Genomic DNA, 18,628 nt, shown 5'->3' on the forward strand with positions numbered 1-18,628 from the left:
GCTCCCATGTCCTGTCCTGTTTACTTCTCACAATTCTATCACCCCATTTTAAAAATCGGCTATGCCTCCCAGCAGTCGGATAATCCGTCCGACGTGGATTTTTGGAGCTTGGAATCCAATCCAGGCAGTCTGGCTCCAGAGACAGCATTCTTAAGCACTAAGTGATTGGCTTTTCATTCATGCTCAACTTGTGTTATTAAATGGTTACATTTTGATCTGAAGCCCCAGTTCCATCTTTGCAAGTGGCTTAATAGTCATGGCTCATTCTGTTTTGCTTCTGCTGCCAAGCACTCTGTCCTCTACGCGTGGATTAGTTCTAGAAAGCTGGGAAAACCTGATGAGGTGCAGTCCCGTGGACATATTCAGACTTGGGAAGCCACTGTTACAACCTCCCTTCACCTCAAAAATTACAAAAATTCACACCGTCTCCCCAGCATCTCTTGTACCACGGGGCCTCTGACCCTTGTTGGCTTGCTGTATCTTATGCATGTTTGATCCTGCGTTCTCTGCTGGTGAACCTCCATCGTGGTTAATTAAACACTACCCGTCATGCCCGCACATACGTGGGAAGACCCCCCCCTGTAAGGTACTTGGACTAGAATGGACTCTACCAATCCTCAGACCCAGTCTGAGAAACACAGGAAATAGTAGGCACTGAGCCGAATAGTTTATTTGGAGATTCTGCCCAAAGTGTAATAAGGCTAAAAATCAAAGTATCCTCTCCTAGAGAGGGAAGAACGAAGGGCAGAGGAGAACGGGGAGGATAAAGGAAGAGTAGGAGTCTGTGTACGGTGGGAGGGTTGAAAGGTCAGAAGACAGAAGAGGATGGAAACATGAGACAGCGTGAAAAAGGATGGGCAAAAAGCCAGGCACTAGGCCTGGCCGCTTCTGTGGCCCCACCTTGGAAAGACAGAGGACAGAGTTACAGACAGGGGACAGACAGGATACGGAAGGTATCCTAGCTGACTTGCAGTTTTTGCTTTCGTCTGGTGCTGTAGTGGGAAGAAGGTGGAGGGCAGCGCCTTCCTGGCTCCTGGCTTCTGGTGGCTGCTTAGCTAAGGAAAGGAGCTGAGGGGAAGATGAGACGAGCGGGGCCGGAGCCAGGCTGGCTCTCTCTGACACCGAGACCGTATTCTAAGTGCTCCTCCCAGGCGTGTGGCCCAGCTTGCTGGCACCGTGTTCTGCAGACATCTGTAGGTAGCAGGGGTAGGAAGTTCCCGTGGCTGCTTTGGGTTCCAGCCATTTTTTCAAAGCACCCAGGCTACAGAGCACGGGGAGAGGGTGCTGGGCTAGGCTGCGGGGGCGGTGACGGCCCCGGCTGGCCCTGCTGAGTCGGAAGGTCTAAGGATCATGCCTGAGTACCTGTGCACAGGTTATACCAAAAGGCACATTTTATTACATGAAAGATCGTGGGGCTCCCCGGTTCAAACATCTTTATTATGAAGGCTTTATACATTTGAACCTTAAAATCCCAAGTTTTAAAACACCAATTTCTATACAAACTTTGATGCAGTAAGAGTGTATGTAAGTCTCTTAGGTGAAGAAATTGATCAAAAACAAATGGTGTTTAAAAAGAGAGGTCTCTTAGGACAAATTTTAGAAAAGAGACAGATATGTTGGGAAATGAACCGTTACTTTGGTAGTCAATTAAAAAAAAAAAACACGATCGCAGCATTATTTGAAAACTAATACGAAATGTTCTGTAAATAGCGCATCTACAGAACTTCTGAAGCTGTGTCCTATCAACATTTAATTTCTAGGCATAAGTATGAGTTCCTGCACAACGGGACGACTCCAGATATAAGAATAACTGTCTCCCCGAGGAAGATCGGCATTCTGCTAGACTATGAAAATTCAAAATTGTCATTTTTCAATGCGGACATTTCTCAGCATCTGTACACGTTTAGTTGTCAGCTTCACCGATTTGTGCATCCCTGTTTTTCTTTGGAAAAGCCTGGGTGTCTGAAGATACATAATGGCATTTCAATGCCAAAGCATGTCACTTTCTACTAGACCATTCTGATGCCAGCTCCCTCTCTTCTGTACCCACCCCTCCAAGCCGGCCACCCCTCAGCTGGTTGAACTTGGCGTTCAAGCACAGGTTTCTAGCCCTGCGCACTGCCACCTGTAAGATGTTAGGTTAGTCATTACCAGGCGCGGCTGTAAAATGAGGGCTCAGACAAAATGAACTCCAGGCCTTTCAGGTGGTCAAACTGTATCGGTCTGTTTGTTTATATGCAAAGTATCTGAAAGTCCAAGGCCTACAGAGCGTGGGGGCAGGGGCAAGGGAGGGAAGAGATACATAAGTACTAGTGGCCGCGGCACACCCGGGACATCTTGCGAGTCAGCCGGGAACAGACTCCAGAAGGCAAGAGGCTGTCCACAGAGAACCAGGGAAGCCACGCGCCTTCTGTTTTCCCGGGAGTTAATGGCACTGTGATGCAGTTTCTGGCACTGAGCACGCTGTCACACCTGTTCCCCTCGTTCACAGAACTTACCCCACTCAAACTTTGAAATGACCTCTACCGTGCGCCCTTCCATGAAGGCAGGGACAGTGTCTGTCTTGTTCATCATTCGGTCCCTAAGGACTAACGTGTAACAAACGGTACACACCAAATACTGAATAAATTAGTATCTTCCTCATCCAACCACCATTGTCGGGCTCTCTGCTCTCCGTGCGAGGGATGGTGGGGCTCTTTCCAAACTACAGCAAAGGATGTACGGCAGGGAGATGGAGAAAACCTGGAGGGGAGGCAGTCTGAAGGAACAGAAGGGCACCTGCGGCTTGATGGCAAGACTGGGCAAAATGGAACGCTCTACTACACACTTCACGTCCCGCAGCGGCCTACGCATAAACGTGGGACTTTCAGTGCATCGGGAGAGAGAGCGGGGGCTAAAGCGGGAAAAAACAGAGAACGTTAGTCACAACTGATTCTAGGAACTGTCCTGTCACGTGGAGAGAACCAGACTGGAAATCAAAAGACCGAGGTTTGATTGCTCCTCTGTAGCTACTCTGCAAGGAGTCACATGATCTTCCAGAGCTCCCGTGTCCCTTTAAACAAAGAAAAAATAGCACTAGCCTCAATAGACTAGACTCAATAGACTGGGAGATTTAATGACGAACACAGGAGCGCACGATATAGAACGTATGGCAAATGCGTGGCAGTTTCGGGAGAGAGAACCTCGCCCGCCAAAGGCTAAAGCTGAGCACCGGTGTGCAAAGCGGCCCCTGGGCCAGCAGCTCTGGGGCCTCCTGCCTCTCTGCTGTCATGCCCTCCTGTGCCCACAGCACCGGCCCCGCGGGCTGCCTTCCTGGTTCTCCGCTCGGCTCTCCAGCTGCCACCTAAAGCTCTGCACACTGCGTCTTCGAGCTTGGACGTGTGGGTGCAGAGCAGGGGACTCTGCCTGTGAAGCAGTTCTCAGACCGTTTTGTTCCGCCCCGCGGATGCCCCTCTGCACAGATACGCCCCGTGTCTCATCACTCATGGTTTCGTGGGAACTGAAAATCCTGTGATCTAAAACTTGAGTGTTTTCCAGCACAAAGTCTGATGCGATGAACGCCTCTCAAGTCGCCTGTCTAAAAACCCTGCCTGTTGATACACATGGCGGCTCAGATTCCTGAATTAACAACTTGACAGTCTTACTACCCTGAGATAAGGAAGGGACGGCCAATGTAAACAGAGATGGTTCAAGTTACAAACAGAATATACATGTGTGCATATTCAAAACCAAGCTTAGCCACTGCAACAGAAACTACCAAGCAGGAGGTAGGCTATCACGGATACGGCAAATTTGAATTCAGCACTCTAAAGGCTTTATGGAATATTTCACATGTAACCTGAACGTGGATAAAACGATTAAAAACTCGACACCTGTAAGGTTTGAGTAAAAGTTTTATTGATCAAGAAAAAAAACATCTAGAATTTGTGCTGACATATAAAATTCACTTACTTTAAAATGAGGCAGATGACCAACTTAAAGCATCACAGTTCTTCAGCATAGTGAAGTTTTGTTTAAACATGGTTCTTCTAGGAGAAGAAAAAATAGAACAGAACCAAACGAAACTTTTTTTTTTTCTGTAAAATATTCCAGTTCCTAAATTACCATGAATAATCTGCTGAAATCAAATTTCAACAGGGGCAGGATTTACCTCAAGGCCATGTTCAGCTGCAACCTGCTGATATATCTGTTAAAAAACAAAAAACAAAACGGATTTTTAAAAAGTCAGAATATTGTAGCCACAATCCCTGACACCGCAGATAAAACAAAAGATACCAATCTGTTCTTTTCCTAGCTTTACCTGTATTACTTTCTAACTCTTGAGAAGGTTATTAACATAAGTTTTGGCTTCCCTCAACAAAGGGGAGACTACGTAAAATAACCACAGAATCTTAGTGTAAACTAACATGGGCTTAGTAATTCAGAATAATCAGAATTTAAGGCACCCTTCGATGGGACTGGAAAGTTGGTCAGAGACACCGGTTTCTGATAAAATGAAATTGCCTCTTATTTGGAAAAGTGTGTTTAATGGACTTCCTGCTGATTCAGACAATGATATGCAATCATTGCTTGTACACACCCAATAAAATCTTTCTGAAGCACAAGCACGGTGACCAGTATAAAGCAGAGTGATTGCATGGGCAATGAGGCCTTTTCCTTAATGCTTCTCATCCTCTCAATATGTCAGAATCATAACCTTACACGGCTCACACTGGCAGCTGCCCGCAGCACAATTCACCATGACATGGCATTCTGTAAATGAGATCCGCTCGTCCCTGTCCAAGGAGGCTTAGCTACCAGAGAACCTGCTGGACCCTCCGAAGGCTGCACTACGGGAAAGGTCCCATCCTCCACTTTCATGAACAACTTCTCCAATTTCCAGCCACCTTCCTATCAGTTAGTACAGGAAGAGTCTTGTGGGTTCACTGCCTTTTCCCACCCTTTCTGATCTCTCAATTTACTGTTCCTATTTTCCACAGCAAGACCACACTATACGTATAAATGCTGTTGGTAGATAAGTAGGTCTTGAATTTGTTTTGTAAACAAGACCTGTTCTATCTACCTTTTCATTTAGGAGGCTAACAGCAGAGTCAGCTTGACTTCAAGGACTCTATTTTCTTAGTCTCCAGAAGACCAAGTCCAGCCTTTGAAACACTGTCCTCTAGCACGTCAAGACACGAAAGGAATGCTAGTTGATTACTTTTAGATAACTAACTACTTTTCGAGTGTTCAGAGACTGGAACGCTAGCATACACGTGCTTCACTGCAATCCATGGTTAAGGAATCTAAATGCAAGATGAGAGTTCAGGATTTGCGAAGAAGATTCCAGCCAGTCAGCACCTTCTCCGTCAGCAAGTCTCCTAGAAGGAGCGTGATGATGAGCTGGGCACGATGGATGCCCCGAGTGAGTAATTACTTTAGAGCTGCTAGTGCACAGGCGCCAGTTCTTGTCACGCCTGTCGCGTCTTCCACTTCACTGCTTGTTTCCTGCTAGTCCCAGTCCCAGAAAAAAATTAAGCCCGATTCACTGATTGATTGCTTTTTCGTCATTCTCCCCAGACTTTGACAGAATCAGGTTTTTCTGCCTAGTTCCACCTTCAACAGATCCTAGTGGAATTAAACTATCATTGATTTGAATGACAATTCAACTACCCAGCTTGCAGGTCAAACAACAGGCAGTCACTCAGTTATAGCCAACAAAAATGCTTTTGTAGTATGAACTTGGGTTCTGATTTTGCTGCCTCCCCCATGCTCATTCCTAGGTCTAGATGTGGGCTTAAGAGAGGCCCCTAAATTTGAAAAGACTGGATTAGAGACAAGAATATAATCCATTCACTGGGAAAGCAATCAATCAACAAAATTGAGGTTTCCCAGCTGTGCATTTTAACAAAGCAGGAACGCAGTTTTTAGAGATGGATTTCCTGAGTACAATCATTATTTCTTGGTAAACCTGTCCTATTGCTCTGCCACTCAGAAAGATGCCTCCCCTCTGACTTCTTTTCTATCCTCAACATCCATCTAATTAAGGCGAAGAAGGACAGGGAGAGAGAAGGAAAACAAGAGGAGCACTATCCTCAGAAGGACAGACCTCTGAAGAAAGGCAGAAGACACTTGACCCTGTCTTCTGTGTAATTCACAATTTGTAAACAAGCCACAGATCACAGATCCCTAGGTACCTGGAATGGACCTACCCTTTCTTGTCCTCCTAATGCCTGTATAGCTCAAAAGTCACTTCCCGGAAGCACTTAATCCCCCCCCCCCCCCCGGCCGAGTTAAGTTGCACACACTCACCTCTTCTTGAATACTTAAGTGGCACACTGACCATTGACCTGTATCTGCTCGACTTAACTGTATGCAAACCAAAGGGAGGAACTGTATCTTCATAATCTCTGATCAGATCATGGAAGCAAAGGCATTCTGCTTTCAAACGCTCACATCCCTGAAAAGAGATAAGAGGCATCGAATTGTCGTCCAAGTTAAAAGAAAATTTCTTCATCAGAAAGCAAAGCACTTTCATGGGGCACCTGAGTGGCTCGGTGGGTTAAGCGTCTGACTCTGGTTTCAGCTCAGGTCACGATCTCACTCACGGTTGGGCTCCACACTCGCATGGAACCTGCTTAGGATTCTCTCTCTCTCCCTCCTTCTGCCCCTCCTGCTGACCCTCTTGCTCTCGTGCTCATTTGCTCTCTCCCTCAAAAGAAAAAAAAAAAAAGCAAAGCACTTTCAAATTGTGTGTTGAGTGGGGAGAGGGAGATAAAAAATAGCGAGTGATTCTCAGCCTTTCTTCTGTCCCCATACACTTGAGAGATCTACCACAGAACCCTGTTAGTAACAGTAACTTCTAACTTGGGAGGAGTGGGAGGGGTTTATGGGGATCTGAGGAAGATGTATGTGGTTTAGCATGTTTCCTTCCTATCCCTGCAAGAGATCTTTAACACATTTAATATTTATTATAGTTTTGATGATTCTCGAGAGAGCCCAGAGTCTACAACATACATATTTTAAATGTTCTCAAACATCAATCTGGTTTATATGTTTGGAGGCTGATGAGTGGAAGTTACCCCTTGGCCCTGATAGCACGCCACACCATGACTCTCTGCTGGTCTTAGAATCTAAGACTTTCATGGAGGAAACCATATGCTGTAAAGGTAATGACAAACTCAGGTGATACCTGAGAAGAAGACCACAGGTGATACCTTCTCAAATGTCAAGTGTCTTTAAAAAGTCATTTTATGGGAGAGGCTTCCTCACCCCACCCCCCCAAAATTTTACCCAAATTTCCATATCAGATGTAGGGGAAAATACTACATATATGGAGGCGCCTGTCGTTCTTGAAATCTCATCCTTTCCTAAACAGTTTATAGAATTTTCAGAGCCTAGGCTTCATTATTTTAAATAAAAAAAATATGTTCCCAGCCCTTCAAAGAACCTCAAGCCAATCTCCCCCAAATAACCATATATAACTACCTACCAAGGATTTCTGTAAAGTATAAGGCATTTTAAACACCTACTCATGTAGCAATAATAATGAATTCAATAGTGGGTCCGTTTCTGTGCAGTTACTAATCCACTGAAAAGTCTCGAGTTCTAGAAGTGAGAGAAGGGTGATGTGTAGCCTGCTGTGGTCACTGATGGAAGCAGGAGTTAAATGGTCAAGAGGAGTGAGTGAAACAGAAACTGCCTACAGGGGCGCCTGCGTGCCTCAGTAGGTTGAGCCCCTGACTTGGGCTCAGGTTGCGATCTCACCGGCTGGTGAGTTCAAACCCGGTGTCAGCCTCTGTGTTGACAGCTCGGAGTTGGGAGCCTGTTTAGGATTCTGTGTCTTTGTGTCTCTGCCCCTCCCCCACTCACACTCTCTCAAGAACATTAAAAAAATTTTAATAAAAAATAATAAAATGTAAATAAATGACACATTTCTAATTCCTGACTTTCAGCCTGTCTCCTCTCACTATGCTTCCATTCAAAACTGAACCGTGGGGGATGACCCAGATGGCTGTCCCTCCTCTGACACCCAATGACTTGGCTGGCAGATTCAGGAAGCTTGAAAATCACCCGCCTGTGTGCATGTTTTCAAATTAATGCAACAGGTGCTGCTGCCTCAAGCAGGAGTCACCGATTCAGAGGGCCTGGTTATGCACAGGCCCTGGAGTCACATCCCTTAAGGGACCACTTATGTTAAATTCACCTCCTGAATTATTTTTCCTTAAACTTTACTCCTCCCTTCCACATATATTCCCCACCGCACCTCCGTGAACTACCAGGCTTGTTTTTTTAGACGGGATCGAAAAAGCTGAGCAAGAGTTAGGTATGAGACGTAGATGTGGTTGGGTGACGAGGACCCTCGCGACAGATACGCCGACCTCTCACCTCTACTCCGGTTCCCCGCCATACTCCCCGAAACCCGACACGCCAGCCAGCCTGCCCACAAGGACGATATCGTCGCCCGCCCCGCGGGTGGCCCGAGATCAGCCTTGCTCTACGCCACAACCACACCCGGCCCTCCGGGATCCGACCCCGACAGCAACTGCACTCTCCTTCCGGCGGGAAAGAGCTCCTTCCGGTTTCCGGGTGTGGGGAGGAAGTCCCTCCCTCCATGCAACAGCGTAACATAGCGGGACGCGCCCGCGGAGGTGAGGCGGCAGCGCGGAGCGGGGTAGGAGGGGCTCCTGGTCTGGAGGTGGCAGTTGCTGGGTTCCCGGCCGTGGAGGGTGGGGAGAGGACTGGGCTGTTCGGCGGGGTCTGGAGAGCGGCTCGGAGACTCCCGTCTCGAGAACTGCCTTCCTCCCTGGTCGCTCTCCGGGGAATCGAGGCTCTTCCCTCTCCGGCTGCCGCGTGTTTCATTTAGTTTCTGGCTTCCGTTCGTCTGCGTAGCCGCTTGTCTTACAGTCACGGTGCTTACTTACCACTTACGAGCATTGGCTGTTGGTCGTCTCCCAGCAGGAGCTCATAAGGTCTGGCAGTGCCTGACTGCTGCTGCCGGAAGCCCACTCCTGGAAGGATTTGAGTACCTACATAGTTCTCAGCTGGACTAGGGACATAGCGCTGTTGGAGTTAGGAAGATAAATTAGAAATTTAAATTGCCTTTGCTTTCGTTTCCTAGGGCTGTGATAACCAAGTATCGCAAATTGGGTAGCTTAAAACAACGCGTTTATTATCTTACAGTTCTGGAACCAGGAAGTCCGAAATGAAGGTGTCAGCAGGATCATGCTTCCTCTGAAACTCTGGGTAAAATACTTCCTTGCCTTTTCCTAGTTTCCGGTGCTGTGCACCCATCCTAGGAGTTCTTTGACTTGTAGCTGCATCTTTTGGATCTCTTGAAGTTTCTCCTATGGTGTTTTTCTCTGTGTATCTGTGTTTCTTCTTAAAAGGACACAGCCTTCTTGGACAAAGGGCCTACCTTACTCCTGATCTTAACTAATTACATTTACAATAACTATTGCCAGATAAAGTCACATTCTAAGGTTCTGGGAAGGTCGTGAATTGGGGGAGGGGGCGTGACACTGACCAACATAGTATAGCTGTCAGAGAGCTTAAGGAGTTGGCAAGCCAAAAGCTGACAGTAATTTGCTGTAGCACATGTGAACTCAGACATAGTTCAATTGGATCTGAGAACTTTTCATGGGTATTTGAACTATTCCCTTGATAGGTGGGTAGGATTTGGATGTGCCATTGTAGATCATATATAGCATTCTAAGCAAACAAAAATCACAGGAAAGCACAGGTTGAAATGTAAAATAGGTTAAAGTTGGAAGGATTTTGGGGCGCCCCGGGTGGCTCAGTCTGTTGTGCGTCCGACTTCGGCTCAGGTCACGTTCTCATGGCTAGGCTCTTGAGTTCGAGCCCCAATTCGGGCCCTGTGCTGACAGCTCAGAGCCTGGAGCCTGCTTCCGATTCTGTGCCTCCCTCTCTCTCTGCCCCTCCCCCGCTCGTGCGCGCGCGCGCGCGCGCGCGCGCTCTCTCTCTTTCAAAAATAAACATTTAAAAAATTTGTAAAAATAAAGTAGGAAGGATCTTGAACGTTTGGAGTCTGTTCTGTATGTAAAATGAGCAGTATATCAAAGTGTTTTGGCAGAGGAGTTGTGCTTGAAGATTAATTAGCAACTGGAGTCAAACCTACTTTGTGTTACTTAGTCCATTTTAAGAAGTCTTGAATCCTGGGGCACCTGGGTGGCTCAGTCGGTTAAGTGTCTGACTTCAGCTCAGGTCATGATCTTGCGGTTTGTGAGTTTGAGCCCCACATCAGGCTCTGCTGACGGCTCAGAGCCTGGAGCCTGTTTCAGATTCTGTGTCTCCCTCTCTCTCTCTGCCCTTCCCCCACATACGCTCTGTCTGCCTCTCAAAAATAAATAAACATTAAAAAAGAGAAAAAGAAGTCTTAAATCCTATTCTCTGAGCATATCCTGTGCTTTTTCTTCCTGGTCTTTGCTCATGCTGTCCCTTATTCCTGGAGTGCTTCCATTAAGGAGAGTTGTTCAGCTCATAATGTTGGCATCCCCTTAATACCAAAACCTGACAAAGATAGCACCAGAAGAAAAAACTGCCCAACTCCCATCAATACAAAGCCCTAAAATAAAATAGTAGCAATTTCAGTCATGCCCTCCATCTAGAATGAAAGATTTTATCCCAGGAATGATTTAACGTTAGAAAGCCTGTTGCTATAAATCACTGTATTAATAGTTTATATGAGGTTAAATCTGTATGATCTATATGATCATCTCGAGCGGTAAAGTGTTTTTTGCAAATATTCAAAACCTACTTTGATTTCAAAGAAAACATTGAGCAAAATAGGAGGGGTGCCTGGGTGGCTCAGTCAGTTAAGCGTCTGACTCTTGATTTCCACTCAGGTCATGATCTCATGGTTGTGAGATTGAGGCCTGTGTCAGCCTCTGTGCTGGAGCCTGCTTAAGATTCTTCCTCTCTTTGCCCCTGCCTGCTCATTTTCTCTCTCCCTCTCTCCTTCCCTCTCTCCCCCACCTCCCAAAAATAAATAAATAAAACACTTAGCAAAATGGGAATAGACAAACAGCAACTTGATAAAAGGCACGTAAAAGAAATCTATGGTAAATGTCATACTTAAATGATAAAACAATAGAAGCATTCTCTTTAAACTCAGGAAAAAATGGAATATTTACTTTCACTTCTAATATTCAACATGGTGCTAGCTTTCTAGCCAAAGTAATAAAACAGGGAACAGACAAAAATGTTAGGAAAGGAAGAAATGAAAATATTATTTTTGGATAATGTAATTTTGTTTCTGGAAAATGGAAAAGAATGAGATTACAAAATTATTAGAATTAAAAGGTTCAGCAAAGTGGCTAAATGAATACAGAAACTTAAATTTTTTTGTATATCAGTTATAAAATGGGGGGGGGAGGAAGAACCCAATATGAATACACTGCACAAAAGAGACTTCTTTATGAGAAATATGAAATATCATTAAAAGACATTAAGGGCAAGTAAATGGACATTTCATGTTCCAGTATGGAAAATTCAGTGCTTTAAATATATCCGTGTATCATAAATTAAAAGGTTTTGGTACAGTACCTGCTAAAATACTGATAGAATCTCCAAGTAATTCTCTTTGATCCAGTATATTATTCTTTTGATACACTGTTGGGTGCCATTTATTGATATTTTATATAGAATGTATCTTTTATTAGTGACACTGACACGAAGGGGAGCTTTTCTTGGTACTGTATTAATCAGATGTTGATATTTAAAATTATACTAGATCCCTTAAAATAACTTGAGGGAGCATTTTATATTTTACTACGTTCTGAAATAATCTAAGTGACTTTGGAATTATCTGCTCTTTTAAGACTGAGTAGAGAAATCAATTGCAAAATCCTATTATATAGTTTTACGTGGTAGAATTTATATATAATGTGTCCACTCTCTTCTGTGATCATTTAAAAAGTCAACTTTTTGGGTTGCTTGGGTGGCTCAGTTGGTTGAGCGTCTGACTTGATTTGGGCTCAGGTCATGATCCCAAGGTCATGGGAACGAGCCCCATGTCAGGCTCTGTGCTGAGCGTGGAGCCTGCTTAAGATTCTCCCTCTCCCTCTGCCCCTCTCCCCAACTTGGGCGCGTGCTCTCTTTCTCTAAAAATTAAAAATTAAAAAAAATGAAAATTCAACTTTTCTGTGGGGGAGGGATCAACCTTAATTTGTATTTTGCTTGGAAGTCCTCCATTTTCAACAGATTTTCCAAATTAGTTGTCATTGTATTGTGTATAGAATTCTCTTGTGATTCTTACAGTCTGCTCTGCACATGAGGTTGTTTTCTCATTCCTAACCTTACATACTTTTGTTTTCTTTTTTCTTGAACCAGGCTTGCAAGAGGATTTGTCTCTTTTTGAATGCTTTTCAACTCTTACTTACTGTCTTCTGTTTTCCAGTTTAAGTTTTTGTCACAGTTCCTCGTCCTACTCTCTTGTTCTTTTCCCATTTCTTAATATTAGCCTGAGCCTTTATTTTTTTTAAGTTCTTTCATTTTTATTTCATTTTTGATGAAGACATTTTAAGGCTATAAATTTGCCTCTAAATACAACTCGTTCCATAGTTTTTGGTATAAAGTGTTCTCTTTTTCATTGCTTTTTACATATGTTGTCATTTTTTTCTTTGATCTAAGAGTTATCTGGGATTGGATGTCATTTTTTCAAATACTTAAGCTTTTCAATCCATTTCTTTCTTCAGTTCTATTGAGAGATAATTGACATACATCACTGGGTAAGTTCAAGTGCACAGCGTGATGGTGGTCATGTTTGTATTATTTTCCAGTTTTGTGGTGACCAGAGAATTAGATTCGGTATGTTTTAGTTAAGATTTTCTTCTTTGGCAAGTACATAATCAATGATTACACATTTCATGGGTGTTAAAATATGTATATTTTCTACTTAGAATTAAAAGGTTCTATGCTATAAATAAGTATGTACATAAATAAATAAAAGTTCTATGCGGGGGTGCCTGGGTGGCTCGGTCAGTTAAGCATCTGACTTGGGCTCAGGTCATGATCTTGTGATCTGTGAGTTCGAGCCCCCTCTTGGGCTCTGTGCTGGCAGCTCAGAGCCTGGAACCTGCTTCGGATTCTGTGTCTCCCTCTCTCTCTCTGCCTCTCCCCTGCTTGTGCTCTGTTTCTCTCTCTCAAAAAGAAATAAACATGAAAAAAAATGTTTTTTTTTAAGTTCTATGACTCTCTTTCATCAGGTTTACTGGTTTTAGTATTCAGGTTTATTGATTTTAGAATTTAGTTCTCTGATACATTTCCTAGGTCAGTCTAATTCTAGAAGAGGTGTGATTAAGATTTCCACCTTAAATGCATTTTAAACAATCTTTTTTGCATTTCTGGAAGATCTTTTTATGTATGTAACATTACGTCACTGGTTCATACAAGACTGTGCCCTGTCTTTGTAAATTATGCCTTCTATAAGATCCTTTTTATCCTGTTTAATGCTTTCAACTTATGTCTGACCAATATCCGTTTCTCTGATGTTTTTGTTTTTTTGTTTTTTAATTTGAGAGAGAGAGCAAGTGGGAGGGGGAGGTACGCAGAGAGGGAGAGAGAATCTTAAGCAGGCTCCACACTGTGGAGCCCAGCACAGGGCTTGATCCCATGACCCTGGGATCATGACCTGAGCCAAAATCAAGAGTGCTCAACCTCTCAACCGACTGAGCCACCCAAGTGCCCCTCCCCGTATCTGATGTTAATGTTACCATTCCTTCTTTTGTTTACTTCTGTCTGGTAAACTCATAGCTCACCTCTTTATTTTAAGTCTGTTCGTTTCTAGTAAAAGAAAAAATTGTACATGTAACAAATGATCAATCTGGGTTAGTTTTTCACCTGGAAAGCCTAGCAGTAACTATGCAGAAGCCAGCTGCTGTGCTGAGAGGATCTGCAGGTGCATGGAGGCTTAGAGCTTGTACAGTTTTACGTTTCAAAAGGAAACTGAACGTCACGTTGATGTCAAACAGTAGTTCGCCATAACATGATAGCGCTGTTGTCAAGTACTAATTTTATTCGAGGAAATCACAAGCGGATTTGCGGGAAGTCGTGGATTATTGGACTTTGCCTTAGTAAAGATTGTTTTCCTTCCATAAGTATTTCAGGTGTCCTGGGAAAGGTTCTGAGGTTACTAAAACCCAGGCCCGCTGTCTCCTCGCTTTCCCTTTCTCCCCTGCCAGAAATCAGCCCGCCTCTTCACATCCTGCCTCTGGGCTGCCCGCCTATAGTTCTGAGTTACCAGAAGCTAATATGGTCTGAGGCCCAGCTGGGGCTTTTGCGGTGCAGGGGAGGAGGTTGTTATTTGTACTGGAAGCCTGGAGGCGAGAGGGTGAGCTCGGGAGGGCTTGAGAACAGGAGGCAGAACATCTCCACTCATGTTAGTCTCCGGTCCTCCCAGGGATAGCCGGCTGGGACTTCCGGGACCAAAAAGCGCGTGGGCCCTCTTCACAGCTTCCCTCGGTTTCCCACGGAAGAGGCTGCAGGTTAGGACCGGTGCCGCTTCCCTCCCTCCCGCGGCTCTTCTTTCTACTTCCTGCCTCCTTCGGGAATCACGTGGTGGGGTTCGAGTTCCTGTGATCCACCTCCCTTCCGTCCTCTAACTCAGGGACTTGGAGTGGTGAGAGAAACCTTGGCATCAGGCTTGGAAGACTTGCTTTGTAGAGAGCAAAGCGGAAACGCAGAATTACCTCTACCCCGTGACTGCGTGAGCTTTGTGGAAAGTGTTCCCATAATTCGTTACCTGTAAACTTGAATCAGTGTTTGTTTGATTTCTCTCAGTGCTGAGTAGAATCTGAGAACAGGAGTGACACCCGGATGAGTAAAGGTGGTGCAGACGGGGCGCCCGGGTGGCTCGGCAGGTGAAGCGTCCGACTCTTGGTTTCGGCTCAGGTCAGGATCTCACAGCTGAGGAGTTCAAGCCCTGCGTCGGGCTCTGCGCTGATGCCACTGAGCCTGCTTGGGACTCTCCGCCTCCCCTGCCCCTCCCCCACTTGCACGTCTCTGTCTCTCTCTAAGTAAATAAATCAACCTTAAAAACATTAATGAAAAGAAGAGCAGCTTTCCCGTGTGAGAAATACTGGGGATGGTGCCCGGATGCTTGGTGTGTGACAGTGTTTTTCAGATGAATTTCAGATACTTGTGTAAACGTGGGGGCGTGAGGGAGACGAGAACAGAGCCCATTTTGACAGCAGGTGCTGCCAGTGCGTGGGAAGAGCACTCAGGCAAGTGACTTAAGTGCCGCGTCCTTGTTGCAGTGATGCTGAAGACGGGCGACTCCCGGCAAGCCGCCCCCACCCTCCCCTCACCACGAGTGGCAGCCTCTGCCTCCCCTGGGATTTCAGTGTCGCACCCGCTGTCTACGCTGCTTCCACACACACCCTTCCCTCCTTCACCCTGTCGGAGGGTAGTGGTCTTCTCTCCATCCGAGGCTAGCTTTTCCTTCCGTACTCAGATCCGCTCCTCGCCCTCGCTTCCTCATTGGGCTTTGTTTCCTCACCTGATACTTATTTTCTTGTCCTCCGAGCCCCATCCAAAGAATATTTCTCTCTAGGTTTCTTTTAGGTATTCAAAGTGACTAATCCCTCCTTTAAAAAAAATTATTGAGGGGGGTGTCTGGGTGGCTCAGTCGGTTGAGCGTCCGACTTGGGCTCAGGTCATGATCTCACGGTTGGTGGGTTCAAGTCCCGCGTCCAGCTCTGTGCTGACAGCTCCGAGCCTGGAGCTACTTTGGATTCTGTGTTTCCCCCTCTCTCTGCTCCTCTTCCACTCATACTCTGTCTCTCTCAAAGATAAACATTTTTAAACAATTTTTAAAAAACTCTCTCAAAGATAAACATTTTTAAAAAATTAAAAAAAAATCTCTCTCTCCCTCTGCCTCTCTCCCCCACTTGCACTCTCCTCTCTCTTTCTAAAATAATAATAATAAAAAACGCTAAAAAGAAAAAAAAGCCCATCAAGAGTTGATTCAAGTATGCTCTTCATGGAGCAAAATACTAGGCATTCATTAAAAGTGACATGAATCTGGGGCACCTGGGTGGCGCAGTCGGTTCGGCGTCCGACTTCAGCCAGGTCACGATCTCTCGGTCCGTGAGTTCGAGCCCCGCGTCAGGCTCTGGGCTGATGGCTCGGAGCCTGGAGCCTGTTTCCGATTCTGTGTGTCTCCCTCTCTCTGCCCCTCCCCCGTTCATGCTCTGTCTCTCTCTGTCCCAAAAATAAAAAAAAAATAAAAAAAAAACGTTGAAAAAAAAAAAGTGACATGAATCTATTTTTGGCATCAATAACTTGCCAAGATGACTTAAAAAAAAAAAAAAGTTTCAGGGGTGCCTGGGTGGCTCAGTCAGTTAAGCATCTGACTCTTTGTTTTCAGCTCAGGTCATGATCTCCTGGTTCATGAGATCAAGCCCCACATCGGGCTCTGTACTGCCAGTGTGGAGCCTGCTTGGGATTCTCTCTCCCTCTACCCCTTCCCTGCTTGCGTACTCATACACACACATGCTCTCTCTTGAAATAAGCATTAAAAATAAATAAGTTACAAAGCAACGAGTTATGAAAGTATAGGTATATATATGTGACCGAGAGAAGAGCCCAATTATAACACTGGTTAATTCTGACAAGTAATATCCAAAGCTCTTTGTTTCTGTCTCTTTAAAAATCTCTGTGTTTTCTCAACTTTTTAAAAAATAGTATGTTTTACCTACCAGAATATATATAAATTGATCTGTGAAGCAATATCATGACTGCCCTTACACATAAACTTTTGCGTACATCTTGACGTTTTTAAGTAGCCACGTTTACTTGGTGAGGAGAACACATACGAGAAGCTTTAAACATGTATTTTCAGATTTCCTCTCTGGAAGGAATGCAGATAAATATTCACCAGCAGTATTTGACCATGCTGGTTCCCTAGGCCCTCACTGGACCCTGGGAGTGATAGATACATCACTCGTCGTTTCCTGCTTGGCCAGTTTGATAGGTCATCACTTCTGGTTGCTTTCTGTGATGTGTGTCTCATCTGATTGGCATTCAGAGTCACCCCTTCCACACTGGTGTTTGTAAACTCCTCAGAGTTGTGCTTTCCTCTTAGTCTCTGTTGTCTGCATTTTGGGGGGGGGGGAGGGGGGGTCTGGTGTTTTTTTTTTTTTTTTAATCTTTATTTATTTTTAAGAGAGACAGACAGGGTGCAAGCGGGAGAAGAACAGAGAGAGAGGAAGATACAGAATCCCATGCAGGCTCCAGGCTCAGAGCTGTAAGCACAGAGTCTGACACGGGGCTCGAACTCAAGAACCTCGGGTTTATGAAGTCGGACGCTTAACTGACTGAGCCACCCAGGCGCCCCTGTCTGGTTTATTTTCTTATGAATAGTTATCAAAAGAATCATTTTGATATTTGGAGCCCTTCTGTACCCAGTTCAAAAGTGTGATAACTAAAATAGTAAATTCCTGAATTCACTTGTTCAGATCTCAAAATCATTTTTCCTCTAGTTAAGGCAGAACAGGGAGAGAATTAGGAGTTTGAGCTTTACTGTTAGGCTGCCTGGGCGAAAATCTTAGCGCTACGACAGCGTACCAGCTGTGACCCTAGTCTAGCTAAAGAACTACGCCCGGTTCCCTCACCTGCATGTGCCGGCACAGAACGAGCTCTCGAATTATGTTTGTTACTGCAATCATTACTGTTATAAGAAGGGACACTCTTGAGTAGGTACAATGGACTGAAATGTGCCCTCTCCCCCAAAAATGTACATGTTGTTTGTGTGCTTGCTTGAAATGTTTTATTTTATTATTTAAAAAAAAATTTTTTTTAGCGTTTATTTTTGAAACAGAGAAAACAGAGCATGAACGGGGGAGGGACAGAGAGAAAGGGAGACACAGAATCTGAAACAGGCTCCAGGCTCTGAGCTGTCAGCACAGAGCCCGAAGCGGGGCTCGAACTCACGAACCTTGAGATCATAACCCAAGCTGCGGTCCAATGCTTAACCAACTCAGCCACCCAGGTGCTCTGAGAGATAGCTGTTTTAAATGAGGTCAGGAGAGGGAGGACCTTATGAAGGGATTAGTGCCTTTATGAGAAAAGACACCAGAGGTCTCTTCTCCGCAACCTTGTGAGGAGACAGGAAGGAAGCTGTCTGCAAACCCGGAGGAGAGTCCAGCAAAACTCAGTGATGCTGGCCCTCTGATCTTACAACTTGCAGCCTCTAGAACCGTAAGAATTAAGTGTCTGTCGTTTGAGCCAGCAGTTCATTGGTATTTTGTTAGAGCGGCCTGAGCTGATTAAAACATACAGTTTTGTAGGGTGCCTGGGTGGCTTGGTCGATAAGTGTCCGACTTGAGCTCAGGTCATGATCTCACTGTTTGTGGGTCGGAGCCCTGCGTCGGGCTCTGTGCTGCCAGCTCGGAGCCTGGAGCCTGCTTTGGATTCTGTGTCTCCCTCTCTCTCTGCTCCTTTGCCGCTCGTGCTCTTGCTCTGTCTCTTCTCTCAAAAACATAAGTAAACATTAAAAAAAGAGAAGTACAGAATTTCCTAAATCACAAAATCATCTTTCAAAAAAAGTGTAAAAAAAAACCCCCAAAACCCCATACAGTTTTGTTATCACTGAGCATGCAGCCTGGAGTTGTAGGTGAGAAATAAAAGG

At 45.0% G+C, this 18,628-nt stretch overlaps 1 protein-coding gene and 1 non-coding gene across 5 annotated transcripts in view; one reads left to right on the forward strand and one right to left on the reverse strand.

Annotated features, from left to right (window-relative positions):
* The window catches only part of FSD2 (fibronectin type III and SPRY domain containing 2), an 83,487-nt gene that overhangs the window by 41,259 nt on the left and 23,600 nt on the right, over positions 1–18,628 (forward strand). For 3 of the 4 annotated variants that reach the window (XM_027068184.2, XM_027068185.2, XM_027068186.2), the window contains 2 exons: positions 1,761–8,630; positions 9,163–9,225. In XM_027068184.2, the coding sequence (XP_026923985.1) occupies positions 1,761–2,013 (253 nt within the window). In that variant the 3' untranslated portion in view covers positions 2,014–8,630; positions 9,163–9,225. Of the gene's footprint in view, positions 1–1,760; positions 8,631–9,162; positions 9,226–14,778; positions 15,009–18,628 lie in introns of those variants that run through there. The other variant, XM_053223489.1, reaches the window with a different exon arrangement.
* On the reverse strand, positions 5,003–5,129 carry LOC113602108 (small Cajal body-specific RNA 15). Its single transcript, XR_003423484.1, has one exon. It is a non-coding gene; the product is annotated as a small Cajal body-specific RNA 15 (non-coding RNA).

Source organism: Acinonyx jubatus, chromosome B3 (assembly GCF_027475565.1).
Source record: "Acinonyx jubatus isolate Ajub_Pintada_27869175 chromosome B3, VMU_Ajub_asm_v1.0, whole genome shotgun sequence".
NCBI classification, from domain to species: domain Eukaryota; kingdom Metazoa; phylum Chordata; class Mammalia; order Carnivora; family Felidae; genus Acinonyx; species Acinonyx jubatus.